Source organism: Culex pipiens, chromosome 3 (assembly GCF_016801865.2).
Source record: "Culex pipiens pallens isolate TS chromosome 3, TS_CPP_V2, whole genome shotgun sequence".
Lineage (NCBI taxonomy): Eukaryota > Metazoa > Arthropoda > Insecta > Diptera > Culicidae > Culex > Culex pipiens.
Window position 1 is genome coordinate 18,575,902 of NC_068939.1, and position 26,847 is coordinate 18,602,748.

Genomic DNA, 26,847 nt, shown 5'->3' on the forward strand with positions numbered 1-26,847 from the left:
TCTAGATTGAATTTTCAAAAGATCCTATCTGCATGGAAAAACCATGATTCACAAGTTATTTTGAAAATTTAATTTAGAAATGAGTTTACATGCATATTCTTACGTTAAAAGTTTTTTTTATTTCTCAATTTTTAATATATTTTTTTAAATTCGTTATTTGTTTTGGTTTTTTAATTTTACAATTTCTTATATAAGACTGGTACAAATTTTATTTAAAGTTTTTGTCTCCCCCCCCCCCCCCCTTCAAAGTTGGCCCAAAAAATCAGGGGGCAAAAAAAAAAATCAACGGAAATTTAAGTACCTACCATCAGCTTAAATCAATATAAAATGCATTCCCTGCGTTAAGAATCATTTTTAGCATGATTGGGCTGATTTTAAATATCTCTTGATTTCGTGATAATTTTCGATGTTTATTTTCGCTAAAAGTTTATTTTCGCTTACATTTTTGTATGCGTTTAATCTTTTAATTTGTTTTAAAGCTAATGATTGCAAAACAACTGAACTAGTGTAAAATGCATCTCAAAATATTTTTCCATGAACGAACGAAAAAATGACTTATGACTTGTTGTTTCAATATTATTATTTTTCAATTTTTATGAGGCTTCGACCCCGGCCAGAGTCGAGAAACAAAAACATTGAAAAATATTTGCGTCGGCCTTATGATTTGTGATATTTCTCTGCCGGCAACAAACAACACTGGAATACGTTAAATACAATTTTATATATATATTTTTTAAATTCTGAGTTGAAAGATCATTCTTGAAGAAATTGACAAAACACATTTTTTATTCGATTTCAGACAGTATACCTTACGCAAAGTGGGGAAAAGGGGACGCACAAGTTTTTTTTCAAGGGTTAACTAACGGACGCAGTTTGTTAAATTCTTCGCTCGCAGAAATCTACTCTACCGATTGATAATGATGACTTAAACACGTAGCACTGATTAAATGATACTGTTAAAAAGTGTTTAGGTTAAATAATTACCATAATATGATATTATATGCAGGTGAATCACACAATCTCTACGAGTGAAACTATGCGTATTTTTACATACGGGGTTCATAAATATACGTAGCTGCACGCTCGTTACAGTTGAGAAGATACGGAGATGGGGCGTTAGATAAAACAAAAAGGAATCAACTTAAATTCTGGGGATACTGGATACGTTTCAACCAAAGCACAACCATTCAAACGTCGGTTTCTAATCAAGAGCCTTCCGCGCCGCCTCCACAGTTCGTAACCGTTTTCGGTTCGTCGTCTTCTTCGTTGCCGCTGGTCGGCGTCACGTTGGTCGTGGTTGGCGTCGTCGTCAGGCTGGTCGTCTCGGCCGCCAGGGGAGCACGGCGCCGTTCCGGTTGCTCCTCGTCGGTGGGCGATGATGACGACGAGGACGAGGTCGGCGAATTTTGCCCGTTGAGAGTGGTGGGCAGGTTGGACGACGGTGGAGCAGCAGCAGCTATCACGGAGGGAGTTTTGATGCGCGGTTCGGACGCCTCCTGGGTGACCATCTTTTTGTACGCGGCGCAGATGCACTCGCACACGAAACGGTATTGGCTCTGTGAGGGGAAAAAGCATGAAGTTACGGAATGTATAATGTTTGCTTGAAGATTGTTTCCACTTACCACATTCTGCACCATACAGGCCCGCTGGTCACGCATCGCTTGCACGATATCCAGCGGATAGATTGGCTCTTTCGTTTCCATCAGGGCCAGCGCCGTGTCCATCAGGATGAGGACGCCCGTTCGACCGATTCCGGCCGAACAGTGCACGATGATTGGCGGATTAGCTGCGCTGATATATCTGCAATAAATTAAACAATTTAGAAACTGCAAATCGAATCGAATCAAAGACAAAAACAAAATCTTATTTTTTTTATTTTATATTTTTGATGTCAAGTTCGATATCTGCGACTACATTTTAGTAAACCTTGAGAGATTTATTGCTTGTTACATTATCAAATGCATTTTTGCTGTCTTTCATAATCGCCATTTTGGCCACCATCTTGGATTTAACATTTTGCATGTTTGAAGTTATATTTGAGAACAAAACGTTATTTTTTTGAGCATAAATTTCCCGAAGCGAATTTTTTTCAGAGACGGAGCAAAATTTCGTAGAGATTTCTACACATTATAATTATTAGTGTTGAATAATCAAAATTTGCCGTATATTTTTTTAGATAATACTCAAGTTATAATTATTATAAATACGCATCGACCTTCGATAAGATTTCACTGTATTAAAAAAAAAAGAATACAAATACTGAAATTTTAACAACATTTTGTGAGTGAAAATTTGAGTATTTAACGATGAAAATAATTGTAATATAGTGAAAATCTGTAAAAATGCGTCGCTTGATACCGATATTGCAAATTATAAAAGTTTGAAAATAAAAAGAAATCGTTGTTTTAAACATTTGTTAGACAGTTATTGTAATCAATCTATTCAAAATTTCGAGCCGTGTGACTGAAATATTGCAAAGAATGAAAATAGAAGTATATTTTAAAATACGGGACTTTGTGAAAAATTTCATATTTGTCAAAATTTTTTAAAAATCTGTTCAAGCTTTTTTTACACCTAGTTTTGAGTATGGATCTCGCAATAGAGAACGCTAAGGTAAAGCGGTTGAGCAAACAATTTGATTTGACTTAAAAAAAAAATGTAATTAAAATTTTAGAATTAAAGAGATAAAAAAACTAAATTTCTATCTTTAAGAATTTAAAAAAAATACTAATTCTAAAAAAAAATACAAAATAAAATTAATGCTCAAAAATTCAAAAAACCGATTCAAAGTTTAAAACTGAAATATTCAAAAATTTAAAAATGTTAATGTTCTGGAATGCTTCTGGAATGCAATGGAATGTTAAATGCTGAAGGTCAAAATTCTCAATTTTAAGAGTTCAAAAATTCAAAAATGACCTAAAATAAAATTCCATACTTCTAGATTATAAAATTATAAAATACGAAAAATCAAAAATTAAAAAATTCTTAGATTCAGAATTCTAAAATTCTAAAATTTTAAAATTCTGAAATTCTAAAATTCTAAAATTTTGAAATTCTAAAATTCTGAAATTCTAAAATTCTAAAATTCTGAAATACTAAAATTCTAAAATTAAAGATTTAAAAATTTAAAAATTCAAAAATTCTGAAATTCAAAAATTCTAAAACTCTTAAACTCTAAAACTCTAAAATTCTAAAATTTTAAAATTCTAAAATTCTAAAATTCTTAAGTTCTAAAATTCTAAAATTCTAAAATTCTAAAATTCTAAAATTCTAAAATTCTAAAATTCTAAAATTCTAAAATTCTAATATTCTAAAATTGTAAAATTGTAAAATTGTAAAATTGTAAAATTGTAAAATTGTAAAATTGTAAAATTGTAAAATTGTAAAATTGTAAAATTGTAAAATTGTAAAATTGTAAAATTGTAAAATTGTAAAATTGTAAAATTGTAAAATTGTAAAATTGTAAAATTGTAAAATTGTAAAATTGTAAAATTGTAAAATTCTAAAATTCTAAAATTGTAAAATTGTAAAATTGTAAAATTGTAAAATTGTAAAATTGTAAAATTGTAAAATTGTAAAATTCTAAAATTCTAAAATTCTAAAATTCTAAAATTCTAAAATTCTAAAATTCTAAAATTCTAAAATTCTAAAATTCTAAAATTCTAAAATTCTAAAATTCTAAAATTCTAAAATTGTAAAATTGTAAAATTGTAAAATTGTAAAATTGTAAAATTGTAAAATTGTAAAATTGTAAAATTGTAAAATTGTAAAATTGTAAAATTGTAAAATTGTAAAATTGTAAAATTGTAAAATTGTAAAATTCTAAAATTCTAAAATTCTAAAATTGTAAAATTGTAAAATTGTAAAATTGTAAAATTGTAAAATTGTAAAATTGTAAAATTGTAAAATTGTAAAAATCTAAAATTCTAAAATATAAAATACTAAAATATAAAATTCTTAAATATATAATTCTAAAATTCTAAAATTTTAAGATTCCAAAATTCTAAAATTCTAAAATTTCATAATTCTAAATATTTTAAATCCTATGATTATAAAATTCTAAAATTCTTAAAATTCCATTTTTTTTTACTTTAAATTCTAAAATTCTTTAATTCTAAAATCCTATGATTGTAAAATTGTAAAATTCTATAATTAAAAAATTTTTAAATTCTAAAATTCTTTAATAAAAAATTTAAAATTGCAAAAATTCTAAAAAAATCAAAACCTAAAGCTCCAAAAATTCTAATATTTTAAAATTCAACAATTATACATTCTAAAAATGTTATAATTCTAAAATCTTCAAGTCAAAAATTCAATAATTCCAAAATTCTCATATTGAAAAAAAATTAAATTAAAAAATATTTAATTCTATAATTTTAAAATTGAAAAATTGTTTAATTCTCAAAATTTAAAAATCTTTAATTCCGAAAATTCTAATATTGTAAAATTCTAAAATTATACATTATAAAATTCTAAAAATATTTTAAATTCTTAGTTTTTGAATTCCAAAATTCTAAAATGCAGTAAATCAAAAACAATTTAAATTGTTGAAATTTTTTAGCTCTTTTAGACAAAAAATCTTTTAAAAGCTTTAAATTATTAAAGCTTTAAATTTATTAATGTTTTATTTGAATTAATTTTTATTTTTTGTACTTTCAAATTAACTTCTTCAAAAAAATAATGCTTTAAATATTATCAAAATTTTTGAACTGTTTAAAATCATTAAAAAAATGATCTATTGAAATTTAGGTTTTTATATTCCTTGGTATTTTTAATTTTTTTACCTTTCGTCCCATTTAAACGCGAGTAATGAGAGGCCGTAAGAGCAATGTCGTACCGCCCTTTTCAAATGTTGCTCCAGAATCGCTGTGTTTTTGAAAACAAGCTTCGAAGACAAATCGAGATTTTTGCGATCGTAGGTCGTAATTTGTGGATGGTAGATCGACAAATTACGATGAAATGATCTCAATCGACAAATTACGACTTACTGTTGCCAAATTACGATCTAGTAACATGCGAGTTGAATCAAGGCACAATCCAAACTTACTGATGCACCGACGTCGACGACGGCATATCGTTCGGACTCTCGTCGCTGTCGGTGTGGACGACGCGTCGTTCCGACATGTCCAGCCCGCCGTTGTCGTCCATCGTCCGCAGCTTGACGTTCTTCAAGCTGGCCTCGATCTCCTGCAGCAGGGTGGTATTCCGCGCCGCCCGGACCTTCTCGGTAAACTGCAGAAACAGATCCGGATCGGCCGGAACGCCGTGATCCGGCCAGGCCAGGTACTGCATGTGCTGAATTACGCGCGTTTCTTTCGACTTTTCGTCCGTCATGACCAGATCCCGAAACACGAAACTGCCCGTTTCGTCCGGCTTCTCGCTAAGACACTTGATGGAGAATCCTTCCGACAGCTGGAGCGGTTCCTCGTCCGCCGATGGCCAGTACTGGTGGCATTTCGGGCGACCTCGTTCCATGACTGTCGTTAGCATGACCACCAAGTGGCTGCTCTCTTGCTGGACCATGCGCCAAAAATCGTTGACGGTCGTCGAAAGTGGCCCCTGGGTTGCGATGTACCGGTTGATCGTTCCGCTCGGCGGAATCTCCATGTTGACGTAGTTTGCGTTGATGTAGTCACCACTTTCGGCGTTCAGCAGCACAACCCTTGTACAATCATCTGAAGATAGGATAGAGTTAGTTAATCTTTCAAAACCCAATAACTAACAGCATCACTCACAAGGCGAAATATCCCGGTAGCGATTCTTGTTGACGTTCTCGTTCTTCCTGGCCTCCGTAATCGCCAGGTCCGCGTTCTTCCGGTACATCTGCTCGTACTGCGCCAGCAGCGACCCCGACGCCAAACCATCACTCAGCAGCAGAAGCGACTGCGTAAACAGTTGATCCCCGTTCAGTTCCGTCCCGCGCACGATGTCACACTCGTCCGGAACGTACTGATACAGCGGTTCCTCCTCCGAATAATCCACCAACGCGTTCGGCTTCAGCGTCAGCATCAACTCGCCACCCTGGCGGGACGCCCTAATCAGCGCCACGACCTGTTCGTGCATCATCGTGCCCACGTCGCGCCCATTTATCAGCACCAGCTGGTCACCCTCGCAGATTCGGGGCGTGCTGCGGTCCGCCGGAGTGTGCGGAGCCACGCGGGAAACCTGAATCGGGAGATTCAGGTCGACCCCGCCTTTGACGTTGAACCCGAAGCGGCCCTGCTCGTCGGCGACTAGCCGGATCGTGACGAGACCCTCCTCGTTGGGGACGACGTTTTCCGGGTTGTTGATGCCGTTGTAGGCCGGCGGGGAGTCGAACATGGTAGGAATCTGGGCATCGTACGTGCGGGCACAGTGCTCGATGAAGGTGGGACTGTTTTGGGAGACAAAGATGCCATGGTTTATTTACAATTCTGTAACTTTTTTCCATAAAAAAGACTTATTAAAAAGTACATATTTTGAAAGGTTTTTTGTCCAATATATTCTTAAGACGATTACAAAAGATTTTCAAAGCATTTTAAATCTTTACACTTTCCATTATGTATATCGATGCCCTTGTGCTCTAATGCTCTAAGCTTGTTGGGATTCCCGTCTATATAATAGATGAGAGCAAAAAGGCATTAATATTTATCTATTTTGGTCATATTTGCATAATTTACGTAACAAAAACTTTGGCGATTTAATGACTCTCCATCGTATTGATCACACTTCTCATACAAATTTTAAAAAATATAAATTAATGGACCGTGACGGAGTCTTCATCTCTTTCCCTTCATAATAGTTTTATGTTATATTCAAATGATCGGTTTTATAGAGTTTTCCAGAACAAATTAGACGGCTACCTTCATGATTTACCATACTATTGAGCAATAGTGTTCCAGTGTTCCTTATGCTAAATAAGGGGGTTGGATCAATCGGTAGAAAAACGATCGGTCGAATGCTGAATGGCAGAAATTTCAATCGGCAGAAAACTAAATGGCCAAATATTTAACGGTAGAAAAGGGCAATTGGCAGAATTTTAAATGGCAGAAAAGGTCAATAAGCAGAAAATTAAAAAGACGAAAAATCAAAAGGCATAACAACTAAAGGCCAGAAAAGTTAAATGGCAGAAAGTTGACTGGCAGAAAAAAATAAATAGCAGAAAGTTAAACAGCAGAAAAATCAAATGACAGAATAGTAAGTCGGCAGAAATATTAAATGGTAGAGTAGTTAGATGGCAGAATAATTGAATGGCAGAAACATTATTTGGCAGAATATTTCAATGGCAGAATAATTTATTGGCAGAATAGTCATATGGAAGGAGAGTTGAATGACAGCATAGCAAAATGGCAGAAATGGGCATAATAAACATTAAAATTTCCTGATGACTTGGATAAAATTAAATAGCAGAAAATTAAATGGCAGAAAGTTAACCAGCAGAAAAAATAAATGGTAGAATAGTTAGTCGGTAGCGTTGACAGCAGAATTAAATGGCAGAAAAGTTAGTTGGGGACCATCCATAAACCACGTAGATACATAAGGGGGGGAGTGGGTATGGCGATTGTCCACGCTCCATACAAAAAAGTTTTTTTTGTATGGTCAATTGTCCCCGAGGGGGGGCGGTTCAAGTTTTCCAAAAAAGTGTCCACGTGGTTTATAGATGGTCCCTTGGCAGAGTATTTGAACAGCAGAATATTAAAATGGCAGAATAATTATATGGGAAGTTAGTTGAATGGCAGAAAATTAATGCGCAGAAAAACATTAAATTTTCCGGATAACTCAAATTTTAAAAAAATACAAAAAAACGCATTTATAAAATTAAAATTGTGGGAATTCAAAATCATAAATTTTTAAAAAATCAGAAATTAGAAATCAATACATAGGATATTTGAAAATTCAAATTTTTTTAACAATTTTAATTTTAAAATAAGAAATATTCTTAAGTACAAAATAAAAAATATAAAATAAAAATTAAGAATTTTAAAACTGAAAAATACTTAATCAAATCAGAGTTCAAAAAATGTATAAATGCAAAAATAAATGCAAAACTACCTATGAAAAATATATAAAAAAGATTGAGAATTAAAAAAAATATTGGAAGACAAACATTATAAATTTTAAAGAAAAAAGTGTCACAAATACATTATTACACAGTAATTCCATTTGAAAAGAGCCTATATCGAAAAAAAAGTTCTCCGATCGGGCTGAAAATTTTCCTGGGGGTTCCTTGGCCAAAATAATTAGACCCGTATTTTTTATTTGACCTTTAGGGTGACCTACATCGTGCTAGGGTGGTTCGAAAAATGGCAATTTTCGTCATTTTTCGCAAATACCTCTTTTTTCAATCATATCTCCGCGCCATTTAATCCGATTTTAGCTGTCTTAGACGCAAAAGAAAGGTGATGAGTTTGGCTATTTGAGAAAAAAAGTAAGAAGTTTCAAAAATCTAGCTTAACATTTGAAATAGTCGCATGAAAACTTAAAATGGCGTTTTGACCGTGTCTGGACCAAAGAGCCTATGTCTGAAAATATTTTTATCGGATTCCTCGGAAAATTTCACAAAACTTATAAAAAAATTGGCGATGTCAAACCGTACGTTTCGGAGATACGATTTTTTGAAAATAAAAACTGAGTTTTTCGACGTGCCACGCGCAAAAACTGAAAAATGACGAAATCGGTAAAAAATCAACTTTTTCTACTAAAACTGCGATAACTTTAAAATTTCAGCGATGACCTATACATGTTATGGTACCGTAAACCGGGGTGACTTTGATAGGATTTCAATTTGTTTTTAGAATATTTTCCAACAGGTAAGGTTATTCTTAAGATTATTATTTTTAAAACATGTACTGGGGTAGGCCACACAAAGTCCATGCACTATTTTGGAAAAAAGTTTTTTCAATAGTGTTTAGAAAAATAGTTACGTTAAAAATTCTTGGTTTTAATTCCGGGGTGACTTTGATAGTCATAGTTTTTCTTGTTAAAATCATATTTAAGATGTTCAAACTTTATTTGTACGTTAAATGTACCATCACTAAAGTAGCTGATATAGTTTGTAAGAAAAAAAATCAATGTTTATATTAAGTTAACTAAGTTTATAAGCTTTTTAACAAAATACATATAAATTCGCAATTCGCAATTCGCAATTTTCAGTGTAAGAACGGGCCTTGACCGATCTTATGCACTAGGTTCCCGACGAACACGCACTGCCCTTACACCTACATCTCACCCTTGCTCTGAGTCAGTACGAGCAGCACGCTAGAACACGCTTTGAGTGTTCGTGCCAGGCATGCACACCTTCTTTTCCGGTTACGCATTTTAACTCGGCCGGGGGTGGTACATTACGTAGGGTTTGATGTAAGTATAAGCGCCTAACCATTTAAAGTGTGCCTATCAACTTTCATTAAAGCAAAAACTATTTTAGTTTTATTTTGAATTCAAAAACTAATTGTTATTTACTGTGTTTTGTTTTCTCCTGAAATCTTCCCTATTGTTGAGTCGTGTTTATCTGTTGCTTTTTCTTTTGTCGCGGTGTTTTGTTACAATTTTTGGTCCTAAGCATTTTATAAAAGTTTTTCAAAAGTACAATAGTAATATTTGTGTTAATTCTTTGATCATTCCAAAAATTAAGTAAGGGCTCGAACCTCATTTGTTTGAAGAAAAGGGTGAAGATTGAAAACATTGGACAGTGAAAGAAATATACTGTGTAAAGAATCAATAGTGAAAGAAAGATAGTAATTTATGAAGCAGATAAAGAAATTAACAACAGTTAATAAATAGAGGTAACAAACAAGGTTGGATAGTATTGAGGGCAATTCACAGGGAAGATGAGAAATTATTCAAATAGATAAATAAAGAAAAGGCACATGATAAACAAAATTGATATCGTTGCCAAATTAAGGGAAAGCAGACAGTTTGTTACAGCAGCATCAATTGGTAAAATAGAGTGGAAAAGCGTTGAGAAATAAGAGAATCAAATGAGTAAAATCGAAATCAAATGGAGGATAGTAAACAGAAGCCGCGTTAGAAAATCAGTGAAACAAAATAAACAGAAAATAGGTGGTAGCTGCAATGAAAAGAAGAGAAACCCCGTTCTGCGATGCTCAGGTACATCCACAGCAGTTGACTCAACATACTGCGAATCAAAACAATACCGTCTACAATCACAAATTACTTCCCTGTCCCACATTGGCGCGCCCCTTTCTTTTAGCCGTCTCGATTCTGACCCACGGCGGTCAAAGGTTTACGAGCCGTTTCCACAGGCCACCAGCTAGGTCATCATGAAAACCAAGCCAACGTGGAGGTAAGAAAATAGGACACTTGCAAGGAACCAGAGCTATACTGTCTTGATCAAGTATGATCTAACAGGACTACGGACGTAGTCAGTGACGCTCCTTCCAGGATGTTCCTCGCCTGAGCGTCAACTGAAGAGGTATCATCAGCATCATTCGCACTTGGCCTGCAACAAAATACATATAAATTTTAGGTAAAATTGTTAAAAAGTCGGAATTTTGCCTGAAATTTGTTAAAAATAGTTTTGTTTATAAAATTATCGATTTATATTGCATTTTAAACTGAATTCGAAGCACGAATCACAAGTTTTCACATTTTACATGAAATTTGTTCAACTGAATTTGCCTATAAATTTGGAGATTTTTTTTAATTGTGTTTCAAAAACACATATTATTTATTATTTATAAACTTATTTAATTTTCTCCTAGTGGAAAATTGCCCAAAGAATCCGAAAATGCATTCCGTTTTCCGATTAAAAATCATGTTCATTGAGAAAATCATGATACTTTGAGAAGTTTAAAATAATGACTTTCATCCACATTTTCTTAACTATAGTTAACTAACTTTATAAACTTTTCAAAAATTTATGAAAAGTTCTTCATGAGGTACTTTGAACACTTCTCTACCACGGTCAGTATGTTTCTGAACCATTCCTTACGTATTTTAATTGTACTCTTCATTATGCGGAAAAATCGCAAACCTATCAAAGTCACCCCGGCTATCAAAGTCACCCCGTTTTACGGTACTAAAAGTTGCGCCTTTCAATTACGAAAATTTTGATATCCAAACATCTATAAGTCAAATTTTAAAGTTATGGCAGTTTTAGTAGAAAAAGTTGATTTTTTGCCGATTTCGTCATTTTCCTGTCTTTGCACGTGGCGCGTCGAAAAACTTAGTTTTTATTTTCAAAAAATCATACCTCAAAAACGTACGGTTCGGCATCGCCAATTTTTTGATAAGTTATGTGAAATTTTCCGAGGAATCCGATAAAAATATTTTCAGACAAAAGGCTCTTTGGTCCAGACACGGTCAAAACGCAAAAAAAAAATATATAGTAATTTTTCGTCTATTTTTTTTCGGGTCTGTGGCCCCAAAATTAAAATATTGCCAACAGTCTAACAGTGCCCAATGCAGACATGCATCGACACTAAGAGCTCTTCTTAACCGCACTCAGCTTGTTCTGGTTGGCATTTACGTTTAAAGTAATGTCGTCTTGTTTTAAGCATGAATAATGTGTAGAAAACATTGGTTCATTGGAAAAACCGACCTCAGGTATATTTTCATGTGATTGTTCTCAAAAGCTCTCAAGAAGAACGTCTTAAGAGCTCTTTGAGTGCACTTAACGGTTCTTACCCACACTTGGTTTATAATATAGCCTCTCGGGGTCTTCGGGAGCCTCAAAGATTAGCGTAATTAGTATACTCTAAACACTGGCATAACATGCTGGGAATCATCTACGCCAAATGCTAAACAAGTTCTTCTAAAAGAGGAGTTAGAGCGGATGCACGTCTGGCCCAATGTATTCGAAATAGTTTACAATCAAGTATTAAAATGTTTTTAATGAAAATTTATATATTCAGTAATTTTTTTTGCACCCGTTTTTTTTTTGGGAATTGTTGAACACAAACCTTGGACGAAAACTGATCTCTCCGATTTTTTTTTCAGAAGCACACGATTGAGTATTAAGGGTTAAAAATTTGAAATAAAAAAACAGGTAAAAAATTGTCTAAACCATCACCTTTTCAAGAAACTCTGTTTGTAAAATTCTGATAACTCGTGTAGAATGTATACAAAATTTGGGTATATTACTTAAAATATAACTTCAAAAATATTCCAAATGTTATTTCATTTTTTGTAATATAAGATGGCGGTAAAAATGGTGGCATTTAAAAATGTTTGATTTTATTTTATGTTTTTTACGGTTTTGAATTCAAGAAATTTGTATTTCTATTATATTGAAGAATAAAAAAAGGATTGTACAACTATAGAACTAAATATAAGATTCGCAATTCGCAATTTTCAGTGTAAGAACGGGCCTTGACCGATCTTATGCACTAGGTTCCCGACGAACACGCACTGCCCTTACACCTACATCTCACCCTTGCTCTGAGTCAGTACGAGCAGCACGCTAGAACACGCTTTGAGTGTTCGTGCCAGGCATGCACACCTTCTTTTCCGGTTACGCATTTTAACTCGGCCGGGGGTGGTACATTACGTAGGGTTTGATGTAAGTATAAGCGCCTAACCATTTATAGTGTGCCTAACAACTTTCATTAAAGCAAAAACTGTTTTATTTTTAGTTTGAATTCAAAAACTAGTTGTTATTTTACTGTGTTTTGTTTTCTCCTGAAATCTTTCCTAGTGTTGAGTCGTGTTTTTATGTTGCTATTTCTTTTGTCGCGGTGTTTTGTTACAATTTTGGTCCTAAGCATTTTATAAAAGTTTGTCAAAAGTACAATAGTAATATTTGTGTTAATTCTTTGATCACTCCAAAAAATGAGTAAGGGCTCGAACCTCATTTGTTTGAAGAAAAGGGTAAAGATTGAAAACAATGGACAGTGAAAGAAATATACTATTTGAAGAATCAATAGTAAAAGAAAGATAGTAATTTATGAAGTAGATAAAGAAATTAACAACAGTTAATAAATAGAGGTAACAAACAAGGTTGGATAGTATTGAGGGCAATTTATAGGCCCAAATTTGAATATTGGCCCAAAAAGAATATTGAATTATTCAAATAGACAAATAAAGAAAAGGCACATGATAAACAAAATTGACTGCCAAATTAAGGATTGATTGATTGATTGATTGGGAAGGGGGAAAGCAGGGAAAGCAGAAAGTATGTTACAGCAGCATCAATTGGTAAAATAGAGTGAAAAAGCGTTGAGAAATAAGAGAATCAAATGAGTAAAATGGAAATCAAATGGAGGATAGTAAACAGAGCCGCGTAAGAAAATCAGTGAAACAAAATAAACAGAAGATAGGTGGTAGCTGGAAATGGAAAGGAGAGAGGAAACCCCGTTCTGCAACGTTCAGGTACATCCACAGCAGTTGACTCAACATACTGCGAATCAAAACAATACCGTCTACAATCACAAATTACTTCCCTTTCCCACATTGTCGCGCCCCTTTCTTTTAGCCGTCTCGACTTTGACCCACGGTGGTCAAAGGTTTACGATCCGTTTCCACAGGCCACCAGCTAGGTCATCATGAAAACCAAGCCAACGTGGAGGTAAGAAAATAGGACACTTGCAAGGAACCAGAGCTATACTGTCTTGATCAAGTATGATCTAACAGGACTACGGACGTAGTCAGTGACGCTCCTTCCAGGATGTTCCTCGCCTGAGCGTCAACTGAAGAGGTATCATCAGCATCATTCGCACTTGGCCTGCCAACTATAGAACTAAATATAAGAACTAAAGAATTTCATATATTTGAAGAAAAAATAACAATCAACTCACTCATCACCCTGCTGCTCCCACGCCTTCCTCGGAATCGACGGCGTCTTCGATGTGACCTTGTCGTACCCGGCCCGGCTGCCCTTCGTCAACGACAACAGCGAGAGCTGATTCTTCCCGTTGCCATTACTATTCCCACCACTTCCGTTACTTCCCTCACCACCACCACCACCACCGTTCAGCAGCGGTGACTGCGGCTGGCTTGCACTGAGCATCATTCGTTTACTGGGCGATCGGATAAAGATCTTGGCCACCTTGCCGCGCTGGCGGCTCTCCTGGACGGCTTGCAGTTCGGTGCGGCCGGAATAGTGGAATCTACGGAACGAGGGAATAATGTTGTTTCAACAGGAATTGATCTTTAACTCTGTTGTTGGGCAACCTACCTAGAACCTAAGGTTAATGGCAGGAATCGTGGTGAACGGTGCGGTCGTTGCAGTCTGAAAAACGAGTGATGCTCGACGCAGGCCTTCCACAGTGACTTGGCGTTCCGGTGGGCACCCATGCTGAAGCCGAGCAGGGTGTCGTAGCTTTCCGACTGTGGGTAAGATCGTTACAGTGAGTTTGTTAGAGGTTACAGCTCAGAGGAGACACACTTACCGGTTCCCGGCGTAGCTGGATGAAGAAATCTTTCCGCTTGAAGGACACCTTGACCATTTTGGACCAGGAGAAGGTATTGATGCGAATACCGTTTTGGTAGACTAGTAAACCTATCGAGGACACTCCCAAGCTGAGTTCCTTGCCGGCCGAGTCCTAAAAATAAATTAGCACGCAACATTAGCATCAAAAGATCACCAACTCTACAAAAGACTCCCTTACCGTGGCCCGGTGGAAATCGATCCCGTACATGTCCAGCCGCTTGGCGTGCTCCAGGTAGTTGTACTCGGCGTCGGCCGGCAGCTGGCCGCGGTGTAGCTTGTGCAGCTCCGATATCCGGTGCTCGGTGTCCTCGTTCTGCTCGGGGAGTAGCTGCATGTCGGCCAGATAGCCGTGGGTGTGCTCCAGCGGGTTGTAGTCGCCCAGTTCAGCTGAGGAGTTCAGAGAATAAATTTGTGAAAATTGTAATTAAATTGTCCAATTTGAATTCATTAAATTTCATTAAAATCAAGAATGGTTGATTCTTCATATTCCGGAAGAGTTTATTTTTTTTGAAATGCTTGAGTTTTTTTTAAATGCTAAACATGCTTAAAATTCTTTAAATTTTTTTTTCAATTTTAAAATTAATGCAATTCTGGAAACTATTTTCTTTATTCTTGAAATTCTTGATATTCTTAAAATACTTAAAACTCTTAAAAATTCTTTTTTTTAAATTAAATTTCTTTAAAAAATTTGATATTTCTAATTTTTAAAATTATTATATTCTTAAAATTCTCAAAATTCTCAACATTCTTAAAATTCTCAAAATTCTTAAAATATTTACTAAATTCCCGAAATTCTTGAATTTTTTTAAAAAATTTAAAACTTCTCATGTTCTTAAAATTCTTGCAACTCTTAAAATTCTTAAAATTCTCGAAATTCTTGAAATTCTTAAAATTCCTCCAGTTTTTAAAATTCTTAAAATTATTGATTTTTTTGAAATGAATGAAATTCTTTAAATTATTCAAATTCTTGAATCTCTTGAAATTCTAAAAATTCTAGCAATTCTTGAAATTCTTAAAATTTATAAGATTTTCTATTTTTTTTATTCTTGAAATTCTTAAAATGCTTAAAATTCTTAAAATTCTTAAAAAAATTATTATTTTTGAAATTCTTAAAATTCTTAAAATGCTTAAAATTCTTAAAATTCTTAAAACTCTTAAAATGCTAAAAATTCTTAAACTTCTTAAAATTCTTAAAATTCTCATAATTCTTAAAATTCTTAACATTTTTAAAAAAATTAAAAATCTTTAAAATTCTTAAAATTCTTAAAAATTTTAAAATTCTTAAAATTCTTAAAATTTTTAAATTTTTCAAAATTCTTAGAATTCTTAAAATTTTTAAAATTCTTAAAATTTTTAAAATTCTTAAAATTTTTAAAATTCTTAAAATTCTTAAAATTCTTAAAATTCTTAAAATTCTTAAACTTCTTAAAATTCTTAAAATTTTTAAAATTCTTAAAATTCTTAAAATTCTTAAAATTCTTAAAATTCTTAAAATTCTTAAAATTCTTAAAATTCTTAAAATTCTTAAAATTCTTAAAATTCTTAAAATTCTTAAAATTCTTAAAATTCTTAAAATTCTTAAAATTCTTAAAATTCTTAAAATTTTTAAAATTCTTAAAATTCTTAAAATTCTTAAAATTCTTAAAATTTTTAAAATTTTTAAAATTCTTAAAATTCTTAAAATTCTTAAAATTCTTAAAATTCTTAAACTTCTTAAAATTCTTAAAATTCTTAAAATTCTTAAAATTCTTAAAATTCTTAAAATTCTTAAAATTTTTAAAATTCTTAAAATTCTTAAAATTCTTAAAATTCTTAAAATTCTTAAATTTTTTAAAATCCTTAAAATTCTTATAATTCTTAGGATTCTTAAAATTCTTAACATTCTTAAAATTCTCAAAATTCTTAACATTCTTAAAATTCTTAAAATTCTTAAAATTCTTAAAATTCTTAAAATTCTTAAAATTCTTAAAATTCTTAAAATTCTTAAAATTCTTAAAATTCTTAAAATTCTTAAAATTCTTAAAATTCTTAAAATTCTTAAAATTCTTAAAATTCTTAAAATTCTTAAAATTCTTAAAATTCTTAAAATTCTTAAAAATCTTAAAATTCTTAAAATTCTTGAAATTCTTGGAATTCTTAAAATTCTTGAAATTCTTAAAATTCTTAAAATTCGTGAAATTCTTAAAATTCTTAAAATTCTTAAATTCTTAAATTCTTAAAATTCTTAAAATTCTTAAAATTCTTAAAATTCTTAAAATTCTAAAAATTCTAAAAATTCTTAAAATTCTTAAAATTCTTAAAATTCTTAAAATTTATAAAATTCTTAAAATTCTTAAAATTTATAAAAATATTAAAATTCTTAAAATTCTTGAAATAAAATATAATAAAATATGCAAGAAAATCTAAAAATAGTAAAACATTTAAAAATATGAAAAAATGCAAAAAAACAAATTTTAGAATTGCAAAAATTGTAAAAAATTTTAAAATTAAAAACTAAAAAATGAAAAGTATACATATTTTAAAAACTGTTAAAAATATCAAAATTGTAAAGCATGTAAAAAATGTAAACAAATGTAAAACTTGTAAAAATTGTAAAAATTCTATATTTAAAATTGAAAAATAAAAAATAAATAAAAAAAATAATTATAGATTATAAAAATTCTAAAATAAAAAAATATGAGAAAATATGAAAATTGTAAATCATTTAAAAAAAGCAAAAATTGCAAAAATCGTTAAAATTGTAAAAAATGTAAAAAAATTAAAAATTGTAAAACCTGTAAAAATTAAAAGCTTAAAAAAATTAAAATTCAAACAATTTCAAAATTGTAAAAATTAAAAAAACTGTAAAAATTGTAACATTAAAAACTGAAAAATGTAAAAATGGTGAAAATTATAACAAATGTACAAATTGTAAAAACTGTTAAAATTTTCAAAATTGTAAATTAGGCCGATGCTAATATTTTTTAAGTTTTTGTCTCTCGGGTCTGGCCGGAGTCGAGGGGGGGCAAAAAAATAAAAAAATATAAATATTAAAATAACATGCCATAGTTTCAACATTTGCATGGAAAAAGTGTTTTAAAATGTATCTTACACTAGTTCAGTTGTTTTGCAATAAAAGTTTTCAAAAAATGTAAAATTTGACGAAAACAAAAATTTTAGCGAAAAAAAAACTTTAGTGATAGTAGACATCGAAAATTTTCAAAAATTCAAAAGATTTTTAAATCAACCCAAACATGCTAAAAATGATTCTAAACGCAGGGGAATTCATTTTAAATTGATTTTAACTAAATGCACTTAAATTTTCATGAAAATATTGAAGTTTTTTGAAAAAATATTTTTTTGCCCCCTGATTTTTCGGGCCAACTTTGAAGGGGAGGGGGGGGGGGGGGACAAAAACTTTAAATAAAATTTGTACTAGCCTTATGTAAAAAAAAGTAAATGTTGAAAAAAAATGTAACATCGTGACAATAATTCTTAAAAATTCTAAAATTTTGGAAATACAAAAATTCAAAATATTAGAAATTTATAAATTTTTAAAAATCATTTTCTTCGGAAATTTTAATTTGCCATCGGGTACCCAATTTTTCCCAAAAGTCTGTTTGACACAAAATTTTGACCAAATTGCAAGGCTGAAAATTTTTGAGAAACACGTAATTTTTCGAGAGTTAAGAAATAAAAGGGGTCGTACAGTAAATGGACTTCAGATTCTTTCACATCATTTATCACATTTAAAACTTTGGACTGATTTTCACGAAATTCGAAGAGAGATGATTTTCAAAAATAAAATATAATAATAATAATTAATACTCACACTGCACTGTGTAACTAGCGAGCAGACAGGCGGTGTTCAGCCCCACCGGAAGTTTCCCCCTGAAAATATCGCGCTTTATCTGCAGATAAAACTGATATCTCGTATACTCTTCGTGTAATCGGCTCGGATCGGTCACGTAGAACTTGACCCGGAACGAGAGCGTCGCGCACGCCTCCCCGGACAGCCGGACCGAGTTCCACTGCTTCCGGAAGGGTTTTTTCGGATCGAGCCACCGTCCCGGGCCCACCAGCAATCCCGCATTGGCATTGGCGGCGCCACTTCCGGAACTGCCGGAACTCCCGTTGTCACCGACGACATCGACGACCACCGGCTTTCCCTTGGAGCTGCTGCTGCATTTCGGTTGAAACTGAAGCCCAAAGTAGTCCCGCTCGGAGAGTTCCAGATGGCGGAAGACCTGCTCCAGCAGCTCGTGGCCCTTGGCCTTTTTCTCTAGCTGGAAGGTGTGGGTGGTGTCATCGAGAAAGAGAACCGTCACGGCTTTGGTCGTCGACGCCGCCAGGGAGGACGCGGCTTTCTTGTCGCGCGCCAGCTCGGCACTTCTCACTTTGTACGTTCCGCTGAAACCACCGATCCGGACCCGCTCAAGCATCGCAGCAGGCCATAGCAGCGGTGCCGGCGGCCTCGTCGTCGTCGTGGTCGGCGTCCACCGGCGTCGAACGCGGGGTGATGCGTTTTTCTGCGTGAAAAAAGACAAAAATATAAATTTATGTTAACTTTTTTTTACTGCTGTTACGCTCGTTTTTAGAATGACGAATATTAGAATTAGAATTTTATTGAAATGAAAAAGTTTTGACGACATTTAGTTAGCTTTATATCACAATTATTAAATTTCCCAAAATTCGTATTTATTTTAAATTAAATAAAGAGAAGAAGGGTCATAAAATTTGCAAACGAATAATGATCTTTTGAATAAAAATAGAAATCTTATTCCAAATCCCAAATTTAATATTTGACTCGTTGGATGAAATTCATAATTAAATCGGCTCGAAAAATAATATTACAAAAAAACATGCTTCAAAATTTCAACGAAACTCAAGTACAATCAGCTTAAATATGTTTAACATACATTCCACTGCGTATAGAATAATTTTCAACATGTTTGGGTTTATTTCAAAAATATTTTGAATTTTAGTGAATTCACAAAAAAAAAAATGTTTTTGTCAAATCTTACATTTTCTAAAACTGATTTTTTTAAAACAACTGACAACAACAGTGTAAAATGCATTTCAAAACACATTTTTCATTCAAATGCTAAAACTTAGGCTTGTTCAGGGTTTTTAAAATATCAAAATATTTGCTCTCAGCAACTACAATTATTCCGCCTGAATATTCATGCCTCAAATTAAACTGCTCTTCTCTTCTTATTGACACTCTCAGCGTCGAACACGTTTTCGTGTTTACACACTCGCGATTAACATTTTCCTCAGTCACTCTCAGTCCCGCTTCCACGATCATGCTACCGCAACAGCGTTTAACCACAAAAGCCGCCACAAAACCAATTTCGCAAACGCAGCTTAACGGGACGTCATGCGTGGTCGGCTCCTAATCGCCAACACTCATAAAAATCAACACATTAATGCTACTTGAAAATTCACGTAACTCCAATTTGCGGCTAGCCAAGCTTGATAGACCCGTTTTACGTGACACACGTAAAAACAATGTGAATGCGTTCTGGAAAAAAAAATACATTCACGTTGAAGTTATGTGAAAAACTTTATGATATTTTTCCACTGGGGTTTTCCGTGTAACTTTCATGAGCTTTTTCACGTAACTTCAACGAAATCATTTTCTTAGTGTCTCATCTGACAGATGAAGTTTACGTGAACGATTTAGTATGAAAAATATGGAGAACGATGAAGATCTGCTGATCTCATTAGAGTTACAAAATTTCATGGACGGTAAGTTATCAAAATACCCAGATAAGCTTCTAAACATTTAATTAATTATTTAAAACAGCTTCGCAGAAAAAACAATCCGATCAACAGAGACCGCAACGCTTAATTAATCAACAGACCAAGATCAAAAATCCGGTCAATCTGATCCAGGTTGCCACACCGGAAACTGGTCAAGTGTTTGGCCATCCGCAGCCGGCGGATTTAAACCGTGGCCGTCAAATGCAGCAGATTAACCAGGACCTGGCACAACAACTGGCCATTTCCAACAGTTCCCAGTTGGCCAAGGTCGGGAGCTTGGGCAACCTGATCCAGGTCGCCACACCGGAAACTGGTCAAGTTTTTGGCCATCAGCAGTCGGACAATTCCGAACAGTATCGAGTTAAAGGCGCGACTTTGTCTGATCTTCGGAAGCAGCGTAGAAGGATTCAAACCAACAACGAAGAGGTCACCGCGAGCCGGCAACACAGGCCAATTAGCCTGAACCTGACACAGCAGCTGACCCAGGTCGGGAGTTCGGGCAATCTGATCCAGGTTGCCTCGCCGGGAGCTGGTCAGGTGTTTGTCCATCAGCAGTCGGACGATTCCGAAGAGGTTAGTATTTCAATACGCGTGATTGTAAACAAACAGTTCTTCAGCAACTTTGTTTTCTATTTGTCCAACTACAGAACACCGGACGCCGTCAACTCCGGCCAAGTAACCAGAACCTGAAACAGCAGCTGACCCAGGTCGGATGCTCGGGCAATCTGATCCAGGTTGCCTCGCCGGGAGTTGGTCAGGTGTTTGGCCATCAGCAGTCGGACGATTCCGAACAACAACAAATAAAGGTTGAATACCATCACGGTGAGGTCGTCGCGCGCCATCAACTCCGGCCAAGTGACCAGAACCTGAAACAGCAGCTGACCCAGGTCGGGTGCTCGGGCAATCTGATCCAGGTTGCCTCGCCGGGAGCTGGTCAAGTGTTTGGCCATCAGCAGTCGGACGATTCCGAAGAGGTTAGTATTTCAATACGCGTGATTGTAAACAAACAGTTCTTCAGCAACTTTGTTCTCTATTTGTCCAACTACAGAACACCGGACGCCGTCAACTCCGGCCAAGTGACCAGAACCTGAAACAGCAGCTGGCCCAGGTCGGGAGCTCGGGCAATCTGATCCAGGTTGCCTCGCCGGGAGCTGGTCAGGTGTTTGGCCATCAGCAGTCGGACGATTCCGAACAACAACAAGTAAAGGTTGAGGTCGTCGCGCGCCATCAACTCCGGCCAAGTGACCAGAACCTGAAACAGCAGCTGGCCCAGGTCGGGAGCTCGGGCAATCTGATCCAGGTTGCCTCGCCGGGAGCTGGTCAAGTGTTTGGCCATCAGCAGTCGGACGATTCCGAACAACAACAAATAAAGGTTGAATACCATCACGGTGAGGTCGTCGCGCGCCATCAACTCCGGCCAAGTGACCAGAACCTGAAACAGCAGCTGACCCAGGTCGGGTGCTCGGGCAATCTGATCCAGGTTGCCTCGCCGGGAGCTGGTCAAGTGTTTGGCCATCAGCAGTCGGACGATTCCGAAGAGGTTAGTATTTCAATACGCGTGATTGTAAACAAACAGTTCTTCAGCAACTTTGTTCTCTATTTGTCCAACTACAGAACACCGGACGCCGTCAACTCCGGCCAAGTGACCAGAACCTGAAACAGCAGCTGGCCCAGGTCGGGAGCTCGGGCAATCTGATCCAGGTTGCCTCGCCGGGAGCTGGTCAGGTGTTTGGCCATCAGCAGTCGGACGATTCCGAACAACAACAAATAAAGGTTGAATACCATCACGGTGAGGTCGTCGCGCGCCATCAACTCCGGCCAAGTGACCAGAACCTGGAACAACAATTGGCCCAGTTCTTGAGGTTGCCTTCGCCGGGAACTGGTCAAGTGTTTGGCCATCAGCAGTCGGACGATTCCGAAGAGGTTAGTATTTCAATACGCGTGATTGTAAACAAACAGTTCTTCAGCAACATTGTTTTCTATTTGTCCAACTACAGAACACCGGGCGCCGTCAACTCCTGCCAAGTGACCAGAACCTGAAACAGCAGCTGGCCCAGGTCGGGAGCTCGGGCAATCTGATCCAGGTTGCCTCGCCGGGAGCTGGTCAGGTGTTTGGCCATCAGCAGTCGGACGATTCCGAACAACAACAAGTAAAGGTTGAGGTCGTCGCGCGCCATCAACTCCGGCCAAGTGACCAGAACCTGAAACAGCAGCTGGCCCAGGTCGGGAGCTCGGGCAATCTGATCCAGGTTGCCTCGCCGGGAGCTGGTCAAGTGTTTGGCCATCAGCAGTCGGACGATTCCGAACAACAACAAATAAAGGTTGAATACCATCACGGTGAGGTCGTCGCGCGCCATCAACTCCGGCCAAGTGACCAGAACCTGAAACAGCAGCTGACCCAGGTCGGGTGCTCGGGCAATCTGATCCAGGTTGCCTCGCCGGGAACTGGTCAAGTGTTTGGCCATCAGCAGTCGGACGATTCCGAAGAGGTTAGTATTTCAATACGCGTGATTGTAAACAAACAGTTCTTCAGCAACTTTGTTTTCTATTTGTCCAACTACAGAACACCGGACGCCGTCAACTCCGGCCAAGTGACCAGAACCTGAAACAGCAGCTGGCCCAGGTCGGGAGCTCGGGCAATCTGATCCAGGTTGCCTCGCCGGGAGCTGGTCAGGTGTTTGGCCATCAGCAGTCGGACGATTCCGAACAACAACAAGTAAAGGTTGAGGTCGTCGCGCGCCATCAACTCCGGCCAAGTGACCAGAACCTGAAACAGCAGCTGGCCCAGGTCGGGAGCTCGGGCAATCTGATCCAGGTTGCCTCGCCGGGAACTGGTCAAGTGTTTGGCCATCAGCAGTCGGACGATTCCGAAGAGGTTAGTATTTCAATACACGCAAATGTAAACAAACAGTTCTTCAGCAACTATGTTTTATTTTTTTTTTTTCAACTACAGAACGCTGGGCTCGATCAACACCGGGTGAGTCACCAGAACCTGACACAGCAGCTGGCCCAGGTCGGGAGCTCGGGCAATCTGATCCAGGTTGCCTCGCCGGGAGCTGGTCAAGTGTTTGGCCATCAGCAGTCGGACGATTCCGAAGAGGTTAGTATTTCAATACACGCAAATGTAAACAAACAGTTCTTCAGCAACTATGTTTTATTTTTTTTTTTCAACTACAGAACGCTGGGCTCGATCAACACCGGGTGAGTCACCAGAACCTGACACAGCAGCTGGCCCAGGTCGGGAGCTCGGGCAATCTGATCCAGGTTGCCTCGCCGGGAACTGGTCAAGTGTTTGGCCATCAGCAGTCGGACGATTCCGAAGAGGTTAGTATTTCAATACACGCAAATGTAAACAAACAGTTCTTCAGCAACTATGTTTTCTTTTTTTTTTTCAACTATAGAACGCTGGGCTCGATCAACACAGGCCGAGTCACCAGAACCTGAAACAGCAGCTGGCCCAGGTCGGGAGCTCGGGCAATCTGATCCAGGTTGCCTCGCCGGGAGCTGGTCAGGTGTTTGGCCATCAGCAGTCGGACGATTCCGAACAACAACAAGTAAAGGTTGAGGTCGTCGCGCGCCATCAACTCCGGCCAAGTGACCAGAACCTGAAACAGCAGCTGGCCCAGGTCGGGAGCTCGGGCAATCTGATCCAGGTTGCCTCGCCGGGAACTGGTCAAGTGTTTGGCCATCAGCAGTCGGACGATTCCGAAGAGGTTAGTATTTCAATACACGCAAATGTAAACAAACAGTTCTTCAGCAACTATGTTTTATTTTTTTTTTTCAACTACAGAACGCTGGGCTCGATCAACACCGGGTGAGTCACCAGAACCTGACACAGCAGCTGGCCATCATCAACAGTTCCCAATTGGCTCAGGTCGGGAGCTCGGGCAATCTCATCCAGGTGTTTACACCGGGAATTGCTCAAGCTACAATCCAGTCTCAGACTGCGGCCACACCGCAGAATATATACTACATTATCAACGGCGGAGGGACGGAAGAACCACAAACGTCGGCTAGCCAGCGGTCACCGTTGTTCACTCCTAACCTTTTGAAAACTCTTTTGACCAAAAGCTTGGAAGGGCTAGACATTTTGGACAAAGCCAAGATAGGAGAGCTATCTGAATCAAGACAAAATAAACTCGTGAAGATCATTGCCGAATATCACTGCAATCAGAAATCGAAGCTTACCAAAAGTGACCTCGAGCTGTATACGTTGGCTCTAACCACGCTGCTACCGAACGAAAAAGAGGTAAATGAAGGAGAACATGTTTTAAACCCAAATTAATCACAATGTAACCCAATCTTTATTTAGAACACGTACTTCATTCCTCGTGGCGGGGATCGCAAGAACCACGGCGGAAAGATAGCTAATAAGATTGGCAACTTGAAGCAAGCTGCGAAGAAGGACCAGGGAAAGGAAAACGCCCTCGCGAACAGCCTAAACGGAATCTCTGGCGGCGAAAGCGAAGACGAGGAGGACATCTGTGCGGAAACGAAGTGGCTCCTGGCGAATTGCGTCCCATGGACCACGGTTCTAGATAGGTGGCCAGCCAGTTTCGTGGACCGCAACAGGTACCTTCGAAATTGTATACAGGTTCCGAAATTGCTGAAGGATTTCCCCCATTATCAGGAACCTTGCGGATATCAACTGGTATGTTTTCCAAACTATATCTTAACCAAATCCATACGGATTTATTCAAAAGCCGTGGCTTTAGAACCTCCCAACGCGTAAAGTATTTTTCATTATCAACTTTCTTTTCATTAGGTCGACCTTGACTTCGAGCGTCTATTCCCGGACAAATCCAGCGGTATTGATCGATTAATTTCGATCTGCTCAGAGCTTCGCCCGTACATCAAAAAGAAGGCTGTCGATCCTTCTAAAATCAGGTTGCTTCAGCTTCTTGATAGTGAGGACAACGGTGTGTATTATTTTATTTATATAATTCTTTTTCATAGTTTAACTTATTTTTAACTCAATTTCAGATACCAAAGTCTACAGCCTCATACTGATTCTCAACACTATTCTACCACCAATTACGGCTGGGCGAAAATATAAGCCAACTATACTTGGTGCCCAAGACGATAGCATCTTGTTTGCTGCGAACGAAGCTGAGGTCCGCGAGACCGTTGAGTCACTGTACGCGGCGTACACAGCGCAGGGTTTCCCGAAGGTGCCAAAACTCGTGTTCTTAGGAACTGGACCGGAAAATTTTGCGGGGAAATTCTTCGTGTGCTGTGAACCGTTACAGTATGAAGTCAACTCAGCAGCAAGGGCGGTTGATATCCTTATAAAGTTAACCGCAGTTTTCGGTTTTCCTTTTTCGAAACTATCGCGTCTGGTGTGGCAATTTCTAAGCTGCACGGTTTACGGATTGGAGCGGAAAGATACGTACAGCGCCATCACTAAGGTCAACCGGTTTCTGCAAACTAAGCAAGATGATTCAATGCATGATTGAATCGTGCATCAGGCAATTCGCAGCAGCTTCCGAATACATATCTCATTTGACTCAAGATCATAAAGTGCCTACAGAATACCGTTATAAATGTACATTTGAAAGTTGCCAGCAAAATTTTTCACTGTTTTACCCATTTAAGAAACACCTACTCAACCACCATCGCTCATCAAACAGTTGCAATGAACAAGTTAGATTAGTGAACCAGTCAAATAGTACGCCGATTATCTCGCCACCGGAGCCAAAAATACCAACATTGGAAATTCAAGAAATCATTGAAACACCTGCAACTGCAAATCTAGAAGCACTTGACAAAGACTCATTATTGTTTACACTTGATCTTCACTCTAAAGCAAACCTTTCCCGGAAAGATGTCCATTCTATCCAATGTAACATTTCTCAAATATTATCTAAAGTCGCCGACGAAATCGAAACTTTTGATTTGGAATTCCCCAGCGCTGAAAACGAATTTTCATTCAAAAGATTGACTAGTAAAATAAGATCTCTCTTTGATGGTATTAATTCAGATTACAATATTTTCAAAACCATAAGCATACAGCTAGGATTGCCAATGCCAGAAGTTGTAATTATTGATAAGAAAACAGTCAAAAAAACTATCGACTTTGACGAGGAAATCCAAAATGGTATGATAGTCATGCCGATTGCAGCGCAAATAAAATCCTTTTTTGAGGCTCCGAACACACTTGAAATAACAATTCAAAATACAAGAAAATTAGAAAGTTTGCCAAACATCAGTAACGTTGTAAATGGCACTAAATGGAATGAGATAAAAGCAAGTTATAATTATTATAAGTATTTGATTCCCATATCTCTGTACGCCGATGAATTTGAGGTTAACGATAGCCAGAGCTCGCATTGCAATAGGCATTCTGTTTGTGGTTTTTACTATAATTTTCCTACTCTTCCGCCAGAACAATCTTCTAAACTAAAAAATATTTTCGTAGCTGGGATGGCAAAAAAAGTTGATATCAAGAATGTTGGTATAAACGAGTTAATTTCTGTATTAATCGATAAATTTAAACAGTTAGAGCTAGAAGGAGTTGAAGTTAAGGTAGGAGGCAAAGTCATAACGTTAAAGTGTGTATTATGTTACTTTCAAGGCGATAACCTTGGCATTCACACGGTGTTGTCTTTCGCAGCTGGGTTTAACGCTACATTTTACTGTCGTTTTTGTCGCAGGCCGAAAGAATTACTAAAAACAGATGTAAAAGAACATGCAAACTGTGTTAGGCGTAGACAAGATTACGAAGAAGATGTTAG

General features: G+C 36.6%; 2 protein-coding genes across 2 annotated transcripts in view; one reads left to right on the plus strand and one right to left on the minus strand.

Moving 5' to 3' along the window:
• Positions 1-702: 702 nt before the first annotated feature.
• The window catches only part of LOC120426037 (tyrosine-protein phosphatase non-receptor type 4), a 46,091-nt gene continuing 19,946 nt past the window's right edge, over positions 703-26,847 (minus strand). The window contains exons 2-10 of the mRNA XM_039590716.2: positions 18,180-18,876; positions 14,547-14,755; positions 14,328-14,480; positions 14,114-14,265; positions 13,734-14,045; positions 5,736-6,373; positions 5,048-5,675; positions 1,623-1,800; positions 703-1,556 (exon numbers count right to left, since the gene is read on the minus strand). Coding sequence (XP_039446650.1) covers positions 1,206-1,556; positions 1,623-1,800; positions 5,048-5,675; positions 5,736-6,373; positions 13,734-14,045; positions 14,114-14,265; positions 14,328-14,480; positions 14,547-14,755; positions 18,180-18,789 — 3,231 coding nt within the window. The 5' untranslated portion in view covers positions 18,790-18,876 and the 3' untranslated portion in view covers positions 703-1,205. The remainder of the gene's footprint in view (positions 1,557-1,622; positions 1,801-5,047; positions 5,676-5,735; positions 6,374-13,733; positions 14,046-14,113; positions 14,266-14,327; positions 14,481-14,546; positions 14,756-18,179; positions 18,877-26,847) is intronic.
• On the plus strand, positions 19,690-25,571 carry LOC120426036 (uncharacterized). Its single transcript, XM_039590714.2, has 14 exons — positions 19,690-20,098; positions 20,157-20,686; positions 20,761-21,087; positions 21,162-21,653; positions 21,728-22,036; positions 22,111-22,602; positions 22,677-22,988; positions 23,067-23,213; positions 23,291-23,437; positions 23,515-23,826; positions 23,904-24,362; positions 24,426-24,764; positions 24,879-25,032; positions 25,097-25,571. Exons 1-14 carry the CDS (start codon positions 20,035-20,037, stop codon positions 25,567-25,569), a joined length of 4,557 nt encoding a protein of 1,518 aa, XP_039446648.1. The 5' UTR covers positions 19,690-20,034; the 3' UTR covers positions 25,570-25,571.

Bases quoted from the DNA above. Each gene is read 5' to 3' on its own strand.
- LOC120426036 (XM_039590714.2), top strand. From the start codon at position 20,035: ATGAAAAATATGGAGAACGATGAAGATCTGCTGATCTCATTAGAGTTA. The intron at 21,088-21,161 runs GTTAGTATTTCA...GTCCAACTACAG, and splicing joins AGTCGGACGATTCCGAAGAG to AACACCGGACGCCGTCAACT. The intron at 25,033-25,096 runs GTGTGTATTATT...ACTCAATTTCAG, and splicing joins TCTTGATAGTGAGGACAACG to ATACCAAAGTCTACAGCCTC.